The sequence below is a fragment of the Suillus bovinus genome, assembly GCF_016758785.1.
Source record: "Suillus bovinus strain UH-Sbo-P2 chromosome Unknown EDB93scaffold_47, whole genome shotgun sequence".
Lineage (NCBI taxonomy): Eukaryota > Fungi > Basidiomycota > Agaricomycetes > Boletales > Suillaceae > Suillus > Suillus bovinus.
The window spans coordinates 224,636-240,618 of NW_024542103.1; the positions used below are offsets into that span (position 1 = coordinate 224,636).

The 15,983-nt window shown below is 47.0% G+C and overlaps 6 protein-coding genes across 6 annotated transcripts; 3 read left to right on the forward strand and 3 right to left on the reverse strand.

The window, feature by feature from the left end:
- Nucleotides 1-366: 366 nt before the first annotated feature.
- EDB93DRAFT_1105705 (uncharacterized protein) lies at nucleotides 367-1,717 on the forward strand (the record flags this gene model as incomplete). Its single annotated transcript, XM_041447524.1, has 7 exons — nucleotides 367-430; nucleotides 478-597; nucleotides 673-809; nucleotides 907-955; nucleotides 1,007-1,141; nucleotides 1,198-1,388; nucleotides 1,445-1,717. 7 exons carry the CDS (start codon nucleotides 367-369, stop codon nucleotides 1,715-1,717), a joined length of 969 nt encoding a protein of 322 aa, XP_041305532.1.
- Nucleotides 1,718-1,935: 218 nt separating this feature from the next.
- On the reverse strand, nucleotides 1,936-3,456 carry EDB93DRAFT_1241775 (uncharacterized protein; the record flags this gene model as incomplete). The annotated part of the gene is made up of 6 exons (XM_041451921.1): nucleotides 1,936-1,982; nucleotides 2,261-2,561; nucleotides 2,614-2,810; nucleotides 2,862-3,067; nucleotides 3,234-3,264; nucleotides 3,306-3,456. The coding sequence occupies 6 exons, from the start codon at nucleotides 3,454-3,456 to the stop codon at nucleotides 1,936-1,938; spliced, it is 933 nt and encodes a 310-aa protein (XP_041305533.1).
- Nucleotides 3,457-4,356: 900 nt separating this feature from the next.
- Nucleotides 4,357-5,970, forward strand: EDB93DRAFT_1294695 (uncharacterized protein; the record flags this gene model as incomplete). The annotated part of the gene is made up of 3 exons (XM_041454600.1): nucleotides 4,357-4,921; nucleotides 4,977-5,604; nucleotides 5,655-5,970. The coding sequence occupies exons 1-3, from the start codon at nucleotides 4,588-4,590 to the stop codon at nucleotides 5,968-5,970; spliced, it is 1,278 nt and encodes a 425-aa protein (XP_041305534.1). The 5' UTR covers nucleotides 4,357-4,587.
- A 1,884-nt stretch (nucleotides 5,971-7,854) lies between these two features.
- EDB93DRAFT_1294699 (uncharacterized protein) lies at nucleotides 7,855-9,991 on the forward strand (the record flags this gene model as incomplete). The annotated part of the gene is made up of 4 exons (XM_041454601.1): nucleotides 7,855-8,709; nucleotides 8,765-8,962; nucleotides 9,019-9,424; nucleotides 9,481-9,991. The coding sequence occupies exons 1-4, from the start codon at nucleotides 8,325-8,327 to the stop codon at nucleotides 9,989-9,991; spliced, it is 1,500 nt and encodes a 499-aa protein (XP_041305535.1). The 5' UTR covers nucleotides 7,855-8,324.
- A 58-nt stretch (nucleotides 9,992-10,049) lies between these two features.
- EDB93DRAFT_1252570 (uncharacterized protein) lies at nucleotides 10,050-11,481 on the reverse strand (the record flags this gene model as incomplete). The annotated part of the gene is made up of 8 exons (XM_041453298.1): nucleotides 10,050-10,237; nucleotides 10,288-10,333; nucleotides 10,642-10,878; nucleotides 11,005-11,021; nucleotides 11,070-11,080; nucleotides 11,129-11,265; nucleotides 11,313-11,333; nucleotides 11,389-11,481. The coding sequence occupies 8 exons, from the start codon at nucleotides 11,479-11,481 to the stop codon at nucleotides 10,050-10,052; spliced, it is 750 nt and encodes a 249-aa protein (XP_041305536.1).
- Nucleotides 11,482-15,024: 3,543 nt separating this feature from the next.
- EDB93DRAFT_635100 (uncharacterized protein) lies at nucleotides 15,025-15,715 on the reverse strand. The gene is made up of 4 exons (XM_041456931.1): nucleotides 15,702-15,715; nucleotides 15,404-15,636; nucleotides 15,241-15,348; nucleotides 15,025-15,189 (listed from the first exon to the last, which is right to left on the reverse strand). The coding sequence occupies exons 2-4, from the start codon at nucleotides 15,548-15,550 to the stop codon at nucleotides 15,154-15,156; spliced, it is 291 nt and encodes a 96-aa protein (XP_041305537.1). The 5' UTR covers nucleotides 15,551-15,636; nucleotides 15,702-15,715; the 3' UTR covers nucleotides 15,025-15,153.
- Nucleotides 15,716-15,983: the final 268 nt, after the last annotated feature.

The following is a 15,983-nucleotide window of genomic DNA, read 5'->3' on the forward strand; positions in this document are numbered from 1 at the left end:
ATGTTGAAAGCTTGATAATAAAATGGATACTGGTAAGCAGGTAACAATTTGTCGAGGGTATATTTGGACAAAAATTGCTATCATCATGCATAGAGAACGGCGGCTGCGACGATTGTGCGACGATGTATATTATAAGACATGCCTGCCTTGCATCACGCAGTATCAGAAGTGCTCGTTTCGATGCACGATATCATGATGGTCCGACGGGCATCAAATGATACAGTCTATTCGGAATTTCCATTGCGAGTCACTTTTGTGATATCGCACAGCTAGAAGCTAGCGTGTTTGATGTCCTATTATACATAAACAGATGCGCTCACTTTCTGAATCGCACATTCCCCTTGCATCTCCCCAGTCTTTCCCACCATGGCAGGTCTGCCATTGGATGCAGGGGCTTTGATGTCGACAGTGCTCGAAGGCATTTTATATGGTGAGCATTGCAACGAGCTCGTTGGAGTTGACATTAATCTTATGCAGGCTTTTCGATACTCCTGTTCATTGGTACCCTCTGTTCTTTGACCTACAAACGTCACATGCAGAAGATCAATCTTCCCAATCCTTATCGTGGCAATTATGCTGCTAGTACTGAGCACTGCGGTTAGCTTCTTGCTTCTGATATTCAATATCATCGATTGACATCTCTGAAGCACATGGTCGTGAATATCATCCGAGCCGAAGACGGACTGGTGAAGAACCAATACGTGTACCCAAACGGGCCATCAGAATATTTTGCAGATGTTTCGCAGATGACGTATATAATAAAACATTCGTTTTATGTGTTGCAAACTCTTGTTGCCGATGGTGTGGTGGTGAGTTTGTAATTTTACGTGTTGGTTTAAAACCCTCTGGGCTTATAGAAGTTCCTGGTCTGGCATAAAGATTTTTCGTTGCTATGTCGTTTGGCAGTCTGTATGGATTGTCATCCTACCGATTATGCTGTGGTGTAGTGTTGCAGGTTAGTCGTAATCATGCTCAGCTCGCCGTAGGCTCTGACGTCGCCTCGAAGTGACTGGTGTCACCGCACTTTACAGATCCTCGCAAGCCAGTACTGGCTCCGAGGTCTTCGTCAACTCACTTCACCTTGTGCAATGGGTCACGGCGTTCTTTGCCTCGACAATTGCAACTAATTTGCTGAGCTCAGGTAAGCGATACTACCTGCATGAGTGCAACATCAAGCTCTGATCATACTACGTCCAGGATTACTGGCATATCGGATTTGGGTTATTCAACGCGGTGTCTCTGGGTTCCGCACTGGTATATCGAGGAAAAATAGGATGCCAGTAGTGCGTGTGCTCGTGGATGCTGCTATCCTGTACTCTGCGGTGCTAGTTACTGCGCTAGTGCTGTTTATCTGTGGGAACAACGAACAGGATACTGTCGTAGACATGGTAAGTCCACCATCAACGCTTTTTATCGAAATATATTGAGCTCGTCGAACGATTAGGCCGTGCCGATCATGTCGATTGCCTTCTACATGGTGCTCATTCGCATCGCGCTCAACAAAACAGAACGCAGTTATGTCTCGACTCAGACTGCTATGGATATTCCTGATGCGCGGGCGGCCAGGGAGGCAGGACAAGAACACGCACAGCGATATGACATGAACCCTTTGCAGGTTTATGTACCCCAATTCCCAAATGAAGCCCAACTATCCAAGTCGTCAAGCACGATGGAGTCTTTGAAAGATCTAGAGGCGCCTTCACTTTGCGCCGTGTAATGAAACCTGAACCACGTATTATGTTTCGAAGACTTGTAAGAACATGTGCTTGATCCGCTTAATTACGATACAGGCAAACACTTACCACGCAGCGATTTCAACGGAGGATAGATTGAATGATGTAGGATGATGTACTTGTAGCATATTTACAACCGGAGATCAAAATTTGATGATTAGATGTACATGTGATTGATGCGTCTTTTCTCCTTGTTATGACATCATGCATCGTGGCCCGCTGACATTGTACCTTCTGCATCCGCAAGAACTGGAAATCACCGCTGTTGATGCCCCTCCCGTATCGCCTTGAATTGGCACTAATGGCACTCGTGTTTAGGTCGTACTTCATTTGGCTAGCTTCACTAATACTCGATCCACAGCATCAGTGACTGCGAAACATGAAGGACAGGCACCTACTCCTATGGACAAATAACAATGTGCGCATACATGCAGTATGTAATGCATGTGATGTATAATACAGTGGTTCACCCACGCGGACAGATGATGGTCCATGCAAAGCCCAGTAGTGGCTACACCTTCACGCGCCCCACAATTCGCCGCTCTGCTCTCTCTCCATGACGTTCAAAGAGATTTCGTCCGTGTTGCCATTCTTCAGCGCATTGGGGTGAGTTTCAGGGAGATCGGTCAACGTAATCGTGGTGGTTTCAACGGTTATCACGGTCATGACGAGGGGGTCGTTAAAATGACGCTTCCTAGGCCATGATCCAAAGGTTACGATGGGTGAAGATTTCGACGGTGCTAGCAATGATGTATCGTCATCTGCGCTCATTCTCAAGAAGAACACCACGACCACGTTCAAGTTCGCGACGATCAAGGACACAGAAGTCTAAAAGGCGATCAATAAAATAATACACGCTGTTTGAGCGTTGATAATATACCTCAACTATAGCAGCTACCGCCTCCTTTAGTTCTCCGTCGGACAAGACATAATATGCATGCGCAAGACTAACAACGGTGGTGATCGCTGACGTCGAAAAGATGAGGAGAATCCGTATTTTATGCGCCTTCGACAATCTGGCTTTATAAACGAGACGAACCGGGGCCAAGATAAGAACAGTGTCTCCAAAAACATCAGCTAAAACTTCAGTCAGAAAATGATAGCATTGTATGGACGGTTCGTCCTCACTGATGATCTGCGCTATTGCGACGTTGCTGCCGAGATAGCACTGCGGGCGTGATTGTGTTTTCCAGTTCGGCTCACTTTCACAAGTCCACAATACTTGTGCAGAAAGTATAGCCCATAGGATGACGAAGATCATTGTAGTATGTATGAAGACCCTCCTGAGTGTTCCTGGGGCTGTGAGTCGTACGACTGTTAACAGGATTGATATCCTGGAACACCTATCATGAATGGACGCGTCAGCCGTGTCGCCTTGACATGTCGTCGGAGCCGTACCAAACAACTGCAGTGAATAATTGGCTGACCCTAGTGCCGAAACAGTCTTAACGTCTCCTGAGCATCACGATATAAGAGAACATACAGATAATACAATGCCACCCTCGTGTCCTGAGGAAAATTTTCTGGATGTCTTTAGGATGATACGTATATTACACATCGAATAAGGCTCACCATTAACCTGCAGATACAACGAATTGACAACTAATAGGGCGAAAATGAATATCATGGCGAAGGTCGCCCATAAATCATCGATCCATAGACGTCTTTGCCGCGCACGACAATACAAGCGGAATGATGTGACAGCGATCGCCACGAGAGGCATGACTATGGTTACGACTTGGAACGGGCGTCAACCGCAGCAACGCAGCAAGTGAAGTCGACCAGACTTACCTTCTGTCTGAGCAATGGTGGGGCCCGAGGACGACATGGCGCGGTTGTTCTTGCAAATGGATAGGGCTGTCAAATAGCATATGAGGCAAATATGTTTTGCCTGGGCCCGGCGATGTACTACGAGGCAGCCATGCGGCATATGATCGAACAGCGTGCCAGTGAAACCATACCTTTTGAGAAAAGTGAGTTGTACTAGTCAAGTCATGACATCAATAGACCGGTTGCGAAGCGGCGTCAAGTGCGATATAATCGCAATTGCAGTACATGCACAAGGTCGTTTTATATATCAGTTCTTAGCAGCCTGAGCGCCATTCTGATAGGTGTGGTCTATCATGACGCGAGATTACACAGCTAGCCGTTATTCGTATGGTTTTCGGCCGGCACGGGGCACAACCGTACTTGGCAAAACAGCCGAGTTTGGCCAGTTTGGCCAGTTTGGCCGATAGTTTGAAACTTAGTCAACCGAGTTTTGAGTAACACTGTGCACTCGGCTGAAAATTCTCCTCACCGAACTTTGTTAACGACCCAGTTTGACGGTAGTTGGCCGAAGAGAAGGTAATTAAATCTCACATCTACAACTTTGAACGCTGGAGATGCATAGAGCGCGCAAGAAGTATCGCACACCAGGTCTGCGTCGAAAGAAGACCCATGATCAGAACTGGAAGATCCTGCCATTGGACGCGCGTTAGGGTCATCACCTTTTGGAAAGGAACAGGTGCTTGTCGACTTGGAATATGACGCTCACAGGTACACAATTACTTTAGCCTCATCAAACCCGCCTTGAGGCGCCAGCATGCCCGGAGTCATAGGCGTCCCATCACCATGCTGAAGTACTTTGGCTCCCAAATCTTGGGGAGAGTAAGGCGCATAGAGGGCATCGTGTATTGTGCTTCCCTGAACGTTGGAACACTCAAGAGATAAGACCAGCCTATTCGCAGTCTACCCTCGCTGTACTAACGCCCGCCAGTAAAATACAAATAGTGCACAGGATGCATACGAGACACCCATCCAATAATGCGTTCAGTACTTTTCTGCGTCTTCCTCTACCTCGTTGGAGTAATCCATGCTGCACCCACAACAAACACAACAAATACTACTTACTAGCGAGATTGTTAAAGGGCCATCATTCACGACCAGAATCCTATGGACCATCATCTCCAGCTCCGTGCTCACTCTTTTCGCATGCATATACAGCGCCATCCATCCTAATATTCCGAGTCCTAAAGATAGTCCTAATCGCATCCTGTCGCGGCGACTTGGCATGATGATCATGGCACTAATCGCTCCTGAACTGATTGTCACATGGGCTATGCGTCAATGGTTCAGCGCTCGCCTTATTACAAAACGGTTCAAGGATTCGGGGTATCCCAACGTCTGTCCAAAGTCCGAGTCTCCTAGTGAGTTGTGCTTTTGGAAGCTCTGTGTCTCACAACTTACCGTAAACGTCCTTAGAAGATGATTCTGTTGAAGCACCTGCGACAGGAAATCGCTTCCTTCATCTCCTTGCAGTGCTCGTTAAAGGCATATCATCTTCGTTGATGTTTCTTTGGCGTTGCCCTGGCTCTCTCGCGAGGTCCGTCAAAAAGTCCGTCAAGGCATGTTTCTCAGAACAATCCGAGGGTGATCCTGATTTATGCTGCCTATACGTTAGCTCACGTGCATCCTTAAATTTAGATTATACGTGGACTCAGACGCACAGCTTCTTTGTGCTCATGGGTGGTTTCATGCTTTATGTGGATGGGGAACCCTACCTTACACTACGGCATGATGACATTCTCCAACTGATACGTGAAAAGTGTATCGACGTCCCTACCCTAACAGCACAGCAGATCCACGACAAGAGCAAAGGCAATGCGATATCGAAAGGATTGATCATCCTTCAAGTGGCCTGGTTTGTTATGGAGCTCATCACCCGCGCCATCTATCGCCTCGAAACTACCCAGCTCGAAGTGGGAACACTCGCTTTTGCGGTTCTTAATTTCCTCACCTATGCTGTGTGGTGGGACAAGCCTCTCAATGTGCAATGTCCACATCCAGTATACTGGAAGTCGACCAAGTCAAGGCCAGAGGATCGTCCTTAGTATGTATGCGCCTGGATGATGATACCGTTGCTGATTATGTCTGCCTTAGTCTCAGGAGCAGAAACAAAGACTCTACGCCTCGTATCATTGGCATAGTCCTCTCCGCAATCTTAGACCCAATCTTTGAGTTGATGGGTGGCGGTCCCACATCTCTAATGCTCCGAGTTCCTACATTTAATGGCAGCATCGAGCTCGAAAATTCGGACAGGATTGTTCTTCAGCTTGCTGCATTGGGTATGGCAACCATATTTGGCGGAATCCATTGTATGGCTTGGTTTTTTTACCTTCGTCACACATCAGGAACAGCTCCTATGGCACATATGTGCACTCGCTATAACTTGCACACCCTGGCTTGTTGTTTTTGAGATTTCCACAGCCGATGCAGCAAATTCAGCCGTCATAGGATTATATGTCACAAGTGGTTTGGTATCTATCATATTGTACATTACAGCTCGTGCCATCCTCTTGGTACTTATGTTCACCACCTTACGCCATCTTCCTACTGACGCATACCAGGCGGTGTCGTGGATTAATTTTGTGCCGCACTTATAGCTCCTGATCACGGTACTTGTGATACACTTCATACTTTTGTAGTGATATGCAGATGTAGCATTCCTGTGGTCTACCACGGACCTCAGGCTAGGCAAGGCTACTTACTAGGTACTAGTAGGTACTTAGTTACAGTAACCGCTATGATGAACGACACGATAACATGACCTGCAGGTGTAAAATAACGCAAACCAAACAAACTTTGCTCAGGTTGAAGTTTGGATATTTGGATGTTGAAGTCTTGCTCATCATGGACGGCAGAAAAATAGGGCTGCTTGGACGCTGCAGCAGATGATGCGGACGACTGATGAGCAGGTAGCAGTATTTTCAATTGACGAAGAGACAGTTACCTTTGAGGCTTGAGCACGAGCCGATGTGCAGCGTACCCCATCAACGGCTGTGGATGGAGTAGAGACTCTGGAAGACACGAGTGAGCGAGAAGAAGAAGATAGTGAGTGCGTGGCTCATTCTTCTTCGAGTTGGATGTGCGGATGATGAGAGTGCACTGTGATATCTTGAAAATAATAGACCGGTTGCGAAGCGGCGTTAAGTGCGATATAATCGCAATTGCAGTACATGTACAAGGTCGTTATATATATCAGATCTTAGCAGCGCCATTCTGATAGGAGGTGGGTCTGTCATGACGTCTTTCATGGGAAAGGTGTTTATCTCAATTTGGGATTACACGTACGTGCACGTTGTATACCCCATCGGCCAATCAGCAAATAGCTCGAGCGCTCACTCCTCTTCTTGGTGATTTTGCGTGGAAAAACTTTTATTTCTGGAGTCACCAGTACTATCACAGAGAATCCTGCAAGCAGATATTTTGAGGGTGGAAGCCCCAGCGAAGAGGCGACCTGGCCCAGATAGCGACTCCGACCTGTGCAAAAGTGAGTCGAGGTGAGCTGCGATCCCTACAATAGTAGGAGTGAATGCAACGCAGCGAAGTGAACGTCGGATCCCCAAGGTGACGCGTCGAGGTGAGGCTAGATGAGGAAACAGTTAGTAACAAAGGTAGTAAGAAGGCATCCGCGTGAGCATAATTGCAGGAATCTGTATCAGTCCGAGCGTCAATATAGGGCAGGGATTCAGGTGGGAGCGTCTGTCTGCGTCCAGAAAAGTGCGGGGATCCACACACGCACAGCAGCAGGTGTTGGCAATGACGATACTCTTGCTCGCTACCGGCAGAAGGTGCCTTGGTGACCGGATCCAAGTCCTCTGGTGAAGTACCTGACGAGAGTTTTATAACAGTGAACTTCCTACACGAGAGAGCAGTGCTAGCATCTTCGCGGATGCACGCAAGGATCCAAACCATCCGAGCTCACCGGAGTTTGTAGCAGAAAAGAAAATCAGAAAGGTGGCAGGCTGCAGACAGGGCGTAGCCTGGGCGCTTTGTGGTAGGCAGAGAAGAGAAGCCACATGCTGCACTGCCGCTGCAGGAAGTCATGTTAATTATTCCTAATAGTTGAGGAAGAGACCATGGTCGCACAAGGAAATTGCGTTTCTGGAAAGAAAGGTGCGTGGCTTATTTGCAGTTTGCCTATAGTAGGGGAGCTCACACCTGGGAGCTTGCGCGCTTATCATCGGTTCTTATGCCTATCACGGCCGAAACAAACCAAAATTTACCACACCTATGTCGAGTGCTGATGGAACCACAGTGGATGCTTTTTCGAGGTGGGATTGCACATTTAGCATTTTGGATTGACGAGCTGATATATTGTACAGTGTAGATATACCAGAGCACACCAGGAGCTCGTCATATCTGCTTAGCCTCCTCCTTGCACGTCGTCTGCTTCTCTTCGTTTCTCTTTCTTTGTGCGACAACAAACGCTTACCGGTAACCAATGTCCCAATGACGCGTCTTCTGGATAGCCACGTGGTGTCCTGTACGGTACCGCCCACGAAAGACTTACGCCCATGACCTGCCAATCTGTCAATCATCTGCCAGGGTGTACAGGTAGCACGCCTTGACATAGTACAAATAAGGTAAGTCTCACTACAGCATCTTTGCTTAAGCCTATCCGTGCAGTTTTCACCGGGTTATCATGTATCACCGTTGCCCGCAAACATTGTAAACAAGCCATATACAGGGCTTCGTTGTAAATTGTGATGACGCCCGCTACCAAAATACAAATAGTGCACAGGATGCATACGAGATACCCATCTAATAATGCGCATACTAGTATTCTTCTGCATCTTCCTCTACCTCGCTGGAGCGATCCAAGCTGCGCCTACAACAAATACAACTACAATTACTAACGACAGTGTTCAAGCTCCATCATTCACAACCAGAACCTTGTCGACGATCATCTTCAGCTCCGTTCTCACTCTTTTCGCATGCATATATAGTGCCATTCATCCCAATATCCCGAGTCCTAAGGAAAGCAGCTACCTTCATTTCATATGGCGACAACTTTGCATGACGATAATGGCCCTAATCGTTCCTGAACTGATCGTCACATGGGCTATGCGCCAGTGGTTCAGCGCTCATCAAGTCACAAGACAGTTCGAGAGTTTAGGATATCCAAAGTTGATCATTTGTCCAGACTCTGAAGGTGAGTTGTGCGTTTGGAAACTCTGTATCTTACAACTCATTATGCACGTCCTTAGAAATGGATTTTGTTGAAGAACCTGCAACTGGGAATTGCTTCATTCGCTTCCTTCTCTGTTTGCCTTTCATTCGCCTCTCGATCCTGCTTACTAAAGGTGCATTATCTGTGCCTGTGTTCCTTTGGCGTTTCCTTTGTGCTCCCATGAGGTGGGTCGCAAGCTGTTTTGGGTCGGAGCAATTAGAATCCGACTCCGAAGGTAAGTCCCATTCATGCTCACCTAGTCACTAAACGTTGGTTCATCTGCATCCTTAGATTATACGTGGACGCAGACACATAGCTTCTTTGTGCTCATGGGTGGTTTCATGCTTTATGTGGACGGGGAACCCTACCTCACCCTACGTCCTGATTACATTCTCAAACTGATACATGATAAGTGTATCGACATCCCTATCCTAACGGCAAATCAGATCCGCGATAGAAGCAAAGGCAATGCCATCTCGAAAGGATTGATCATGCTTCAGGTGGCCTGGTTTGTTTTGCAGCTCATCACTCGCGCCATTTATCACCTTGAAACCACCCAGCTCGAAGTGGGCACGCTCGCTTTTGCAGTTCTCAGTTTCCTAAGTTATGCTATGTGGTGGGACAAACCTCTCAATGTACGATGTCCACATCCAGTGTACTGGAAGTCAACCGAGTCAAGGCCGGAGGATCACATCAAGTATGTATGTGCCTGCACAATTATACCGCTGTTGATTATGTCTGCCTTAGTTTTAGTGACACAGATGAATTCGCTCCGCTTCCCATCGCCCGCTCAATCTTTGAATTGATAGGCTTTCCTCGCATTCCCACATCTCAAAGGCTTCAAGTTCCGACATTTGACGGTAGCATCACTCTCGAACGTCCGGATAGGAAGGTTCTTCGGCTTGCTGCAATGATTATGGCGACCATATTTGGCGGTGTCCATTGTATGGCTTGGTCCTTTGCCTTTCCCACACACCAGGAACAGATGCTATGGCGCATAAGTGCCATCGCTACAACTTGCACGCCCTGGCTTTGTTGGATTATCTACTTAGACTCGGAAGTAACCCATTCGATCTTCCGGTGTATTCCAGATTTATTAAAGTATGTCGTGTGGGGTGCATATTATCTAACTTATTTCGCATGTTTCGCGTTGTACGTCCTAGCTCGTGCCGTTCTCTTGGCACTTATGTTCACCACTTTACACAATCTTCCTGCTGATGCATACAAGGCGGTGTCGTGGACTGGTTTGGTACCACACTTGTAGTTCATTATGGTGATCGAGATACGCTCAATACTCTTCTCATGATATTCAGATGTGATATTCACTTGTGGTCAATGATGAAGCTAGTGATTGCAACCACTATGAACGACGCGATTGTGTGACCTGCACTGGCACGTGTGGAATGACCGAACCAGACAAGCTCTGCCAAAGTCTTGCTCATCACCATCATATGGATGGCAGGGAAATCTGTTTGGTAAGCTGCGTCTGGTCCGTGTTGGTTCGCATATTCTAGAGTTCATTCAGTGTCTGAGTTGGGTATAATATATCATATGACACACTCCTCTCCTTCCATGGTGCTTCGTCCGTGTTGTCAGTCTCAGCGCGCTTGGACGAGTTTCAGGGAGATCAGTTAACTTGATCGAGGTAGTTTCAACCACGTATCGCGTAGCCTGTTTGAATGATGCTGATCTGTGACGAGTGATAGACAGGTTCGATGTACAATCACGGCAATAAATACAAGATATCAAATAACAAAGCACAGGATTTGGCTATCTACAACTAGCAACGGGGGTATGCAATCTACTGGGTAACAAACGCGAGGACTTCCTCGACGACCTGGTTTTGGAATTCGTAAAACAATGCATGACCTCCACCCTTGATAACGACAACTTGTTAATGAAATGCTGGCTTACTTGGGCCTCAGCTACCGCGTTGTCCAGCTGTTTATCGGCGTCTCCATATAGATGGAGCAATCCTAATCCCTTACTCCCTGCATCCAAAAGGGGTTCCGGATCTTGCTGCCGCGACATGGCGTTCAGGTGACCGAATGCCCCAACACAAAGTAACCGGTCGTCCCAGTTCGAAGCGTTGCAGTTATTGATCGTAGAATCGACAAAATCGATCCTTGCTTTTAGCGCATCGGCGACGTCCTGATGAGTCTCGGACAGAGGTTTTTAAGGCAGTCTTTTGCCAAGTCCACCATGACTGCTCCGATGTAAGGAAAGGAGGAAATGTAGATGATGCCTGAGATGGCCTGCGGGACAATGGGTGCAGACATCTGTCGCAACAGTTGCTAAACGAGTGTTGTTAGAGGGAATGTTCCCCTACATGACTGACTTACCTCCTAGACTCCTAAAAATCATCGTCAGAATCTATGACAAAAGCGGTTTGTCGACTTACCAGCCGAGGAGATGAGGCTTTTGTCGATTAAATCCCTCGACCGCAGCCATGAAATCCTCTGCGAACTTTGGGGAGGAATAATCGCTCTGGTTTACGGGTCTGCCGCTCCTGCCATGACTTCTCATGTCATATCTCAGCTGCAACGTTTGAGAATATGGTCCGAGAAACAGTATGGTTCACCTACAAGATAGACTTTAGAAAGTAGCTGATCATCTTAAAAGGTTGTTGAATACGACCGTGGATGATTCTAAGCCATGAACCAAGACGATAGTGGGACCCTCGAGGTTGCCGACGCCTTCAGCATAGATTTGGCAACCGTCAGATGATGTCACGAGCTTGGAAACTTTGAACATTTTGTTAGTAGAAATGAACGATCATAATGAGCTACTTATGTGTGAATCGAGACGATAAACTTACGTTGGTTTGAGAGTACTGGTACGTAACGCGGCAGCAAAGCATCGCCCTCATCATCCAGGGAAGTTACTTGCTATTTATGTAAAATAGCATGCAACTCGACCGTGCCGCCCACAGATCCTAGATATCATCTTTAGCGTATCGTCATTTGCATTACTGAGTACTTGCCTGTTGTTGCTGTCGACGTGACATGTAGTCACCTTAGTACACCACCAAAGTTTGACTTGGTGCTCAATACTTTACACGGTCTTCGTCCTGGCACGTACAAGTTGGTGGTGTTTTGTTGATGCCGCACTTGTTCTTGCATGTAATACTGATGAGCAGACTTGAATATACCTTCAAGTTGATGATTATTTTCCAGAAATGACGCGCGCGATCATGATCACCTGACTTGCACGTGCAGCGCGAAATGAACCGAAAATACTGCCTAACAACTTGAAGTCTTGAACCTTGTGACAAGTCCGACTTGCTGCGTCGACAACAGCGAAACACGGCTTGAAAACTTCGCAACTGATGAAACGGATGAGTACAAAACAAGTGATAGTAACCACAGAAACGGTCGGTTTGCCACGCTCCGACGCACTTGAGGGGCACCATTACGGTTCGTGTCAAATCTCTGCACATGTCTCAGGAGAGAAAGGTACGTACCTATTGCTTTAGCGACGCGTTTGGAAACACCGTTTGCGCTGACCGGCTTTACTCGTTGTGCTTGGCAAAGCACACATAATAACTATCAACGGCTGCAGAGGAGGAGCGGCGTTCGAGAAGAGGCGAGTGAGACAGGAAAGATGGTGAGTGCATAGTAACAGTAGCGGTGTCGAGGAGTCAGGACGACGCGAGTGAGAGGGAGAAGATGCTGAGTGCCGCGCAGTTTGATTTCCGTGGTCTTTTGGAGCCGAGAAGCACTCGTCTGGGCAAGGTATCCAACTCAGAGTGATGGGCACTTGAAAGGCTTTCATGGCATCTGCAGTTGCAAACTTGCTCCTAATCCGCGCCTTGCTATCACGCAGTATCCGGATAGCTATGTCAACGAGATCCCCATGACGAATATGAACCTCACTCCTTACTCACCGACCGACATGCCTGTCTACGAACTCGGATATGGCGAGCACTATGGTACCTTTTCTTACAAATGGGTGCGAGCTCCCTCAGCATCACACGACATCCAGGCTCTCGATGATGGAGGAGAGGCACGATGCATACTTGGACATCGCACCATCTGCTAGCTCGCCATCAGTGTAATGTGGTGTAGTTTTGACAGATCACGGAAGCACCTTCCAAGTCTAACACATTACGAACCTGTCAGCATCATCACCGAGGAATATTCCTGTACAGGTCTGGGTGCACTCTCAATTCAAATTGACGGCAAGTGCCGCATGGCTCACATCCTTTCCATGATGACAAGGCCTCGCGATCGACATTCTTCTATGACTTCGATGTCTTTGTTAGGACAATTTGAAATCAATGCTCCGAACAACCTTGAACAATTATCCACTCGTTCTTTTTCTGCAATACCGGGTGTACGAACTCGTTACTAAGCCGATTCTTCGCGTTGCTCCGTGCTTGTCAGACTCTGAAGCGAACTATCATTAGAGGACCGACATGATACTCGGTATGTTCGCTCATCAGTGCTGCTTCTCTCGTCATTTGATATTCCTATTTAGAGGTCTTTTTATCCTGGACTGTGTATTCATAGAAAGTAACTGATTTGGACAATGATCTTTCGATGCAGCTATCATATATGTGTACGCGCTTATACGACAATTTATTTGTTTTTCAAAATCCATTTTATGTCCGTTTTGGGTGACCTACACTGCTATCTGGTCTAAAGGGCTTCGTCGCATCACAAGAATTGCAAATGTCCCAGGTGTACCCCACGCCGTGCACGCCGGCCGTTTCAGAAGCACATACAACAACTCTCGAGACATCATCGTACGGTCTCTTGCTGCCGCCGTACGTCACTGTTCCCTCGTGCATGTGGCTCTAACCATTTGTGACACTGTTCGGGCTGTGGTGCATAGAAAAATGGCGGTCTGGACTTTATAAATTGTGAAGCACCACCTTGAAGGGGTTGATCGAAGTCGATACGATGTGGGAGAAACTGATTGATGAATGCCGCACTAGCGGAGCTCCAAGTTTCATAATTATGATTCTGGGCCAAGGCGCGACGCTGCCAAATCAGCCCCTCGACGTCCTGAGTAGTTGTGCTTGCAAAGTATGTTGTTAGTACTCGATAGTTCTCCACCATTAGTGTCATATGACATACCATTATGTATGTGTAGCCGGCGGCTGGGTGTGAATTGTATCCGCTCCACTCCGTGATGTCATGCCGCAAACAATTTACGAGACTAGCTTACGAGACTATTGCTAAAGTCTCATGCAGTTCTCGCGACCTCAGAAGTGACACTGCATTTTCCCGTATCAGAAGCGTCGACGTTGTGCTTATTTTCAGCCGTAAATGAATGGAAAGATAGTGTACAAAAGCAAACTTCGTACAACCACAGCGGACGACCGAAGGCTACCGCTTGTATCATGGCAATCATCATGATGTTGGGAAGGGAAGCACTTGCTGTGAAACACTGGTGGATAATCTTGTCGCCGATGTTGATTAGGCGGTAGACTCGATAGATGACCAGTTCTGACGTATGTCGTTTGATAATCGCTGGGGAATTTCGACTTACGTTAGACTGGTCGATCCCGTGTTTGACAAGGGGATCACGGAGTTTTAAAATCTGTAGACATTAGAGGGAAACAATGAATGGAAAGTGTAAGTGAAACCTAAGTATCAGCGATGCAGACTTTCGACGGACTCTCCATTGCAGAGCAGGGATGGCGAGGCACATGGGTAGGTGTCAGTACTTGCGGGGAAGGCCAGGAACAGTATGAGAAGCACCTGGGGTCGTGGAATGAAATTTCAAATCAGTGCTCGACAAGTGGTATGCATGGCCAAGAATGATACCACCGTCGTCAAAGCACGAGACAAGCCAGCCCTAGAAGCTAGATGAATAACTTGAAAGGTGCTCCGACTTATCGAAGGAGCCTGCAAGGCATTTAGGTAGAGAGAGGTTAACGATCAATGATTTTTAATTGGCTGACCACGTTTCTCTCCCGCATGTTTGAGAGTCCGATGTGAAATTCCAAACTCCGCGCTGGGCCACCTGTAATGATGTTCACGGGGGGTTTCAAACTATCTCTGATACGTGACAGGGATACACGACAGTGGGAAGTCAATTGTTGCCATGCTCCACTAGTATATATCGCTCTAAATAACGTTCTCATCTGTTCATCAGGTTCTCTGATGGCACATGTTTTTGATCCTGCCGACTGGTCGATGAAATATAACGAGATTCCACGTAGCCTGTGCCATATATATGATGCATAATTTCACCCATATAGTAAGTCTTCATTCTGCTACGTCACCATGTGCCTACTGGTGGAACATTTCGAAACTTCAAACTAGTACTGAATGATGCATATCATAGGTTCGAGTCATTTTTTCCCGGAGTGGAATACTATGTATTCAATACAAAATTCTGGTATAATTCATTTAAAAGTCTAACGCGACGAATGCCCTTCATGTGCCGTGCTTTAAAACACCTGAAAGCCTCCTGTCAACTTGACATATCCTCTTCGCAGTAATAATAGTTCTATTACAAATTGAGATTGACCGGGCCGTTTGGTTGAGTGGTGACACTTACCATCAACTTGGCATCGACGTAGCAACAAGATGGTACGTAGCCATTTGAGCAATTCCCTGAGCAGCTTTGGCACTCCTCATCATTAACATTCCCAGGCAGGGACGAATCCTTTCGCAACACAGGTAAGTACAAGTGTTTTTCTACGTCTTTGAATCTTTCTCACCTCCATGCAGCAGCGACGCTCTCCGTCACCACAACTAGTCGAATTGGATGAGGTTGTGTTCTGAACAGCAGTCATAACAGCGGCCATTACATAGGCTTTGGAAAAGAGAAGGAAGATGACAAAAATAGTGAAGAATCGAACGAACATGTCGATGTGTGTCGAGGTCTAAGTGAGTGCTTTCCATGGGCAGATGAGCCTTTTAAACTTCCGGTCTGCGGCCTTTCACCATGAGCCTGCACGGTAGTATTATGTCGGTAAAGTGAGTGGAACGTTGAGTGAACTTTGAATAACATCGTACCCGATGTCACTTGTCCCGAGATGTTCATTCATCAAGACAGCCATTATTAGTGCTCCAGGCCAGAATCAAGTCTAGAAGAAAACATCTATTAATGGGACAGGTACTAGGTCCGATTTATTTCAATGTTGGAAGGTTTCCGGTTTTATCATTATACGGGCAGTAGTTTGGACGCTTCGAATTCGTGATAGGCCGATCTCCGAGCTTAATACTCGACACACAAGATGAGGAGACAAACGTGCATTTTTTGTGGCGCACTGGCCTGGGTGAACTTGAAAGGTGCTC

Bases quoted from the DNA above. Each gene is read 5' to 3' on its own strand.
- EDB93DRAFT_635100 (XM_041456931.1), bottom strand. From the start codon at position 15,550: ATGTTCGTTCGATTCTTCACTATTTTTGTCATCTTCCTTCTCTTTTCC. The intron at 15,349-15,403 runs GTGAGAAAGATT...GTGTTGCGAAAG, and splicing joins AGCGTCGCTGCTGCATGGAG to GATTCGTCCCTGCCTGGGAA. The intron at 15,190-15,240 runs GTAAGTGTCACC...AATTTGTAATAG, and splicing joins ACGTCGATGCCAAGTTGATG to AACTATTATTACTGCGAAGA.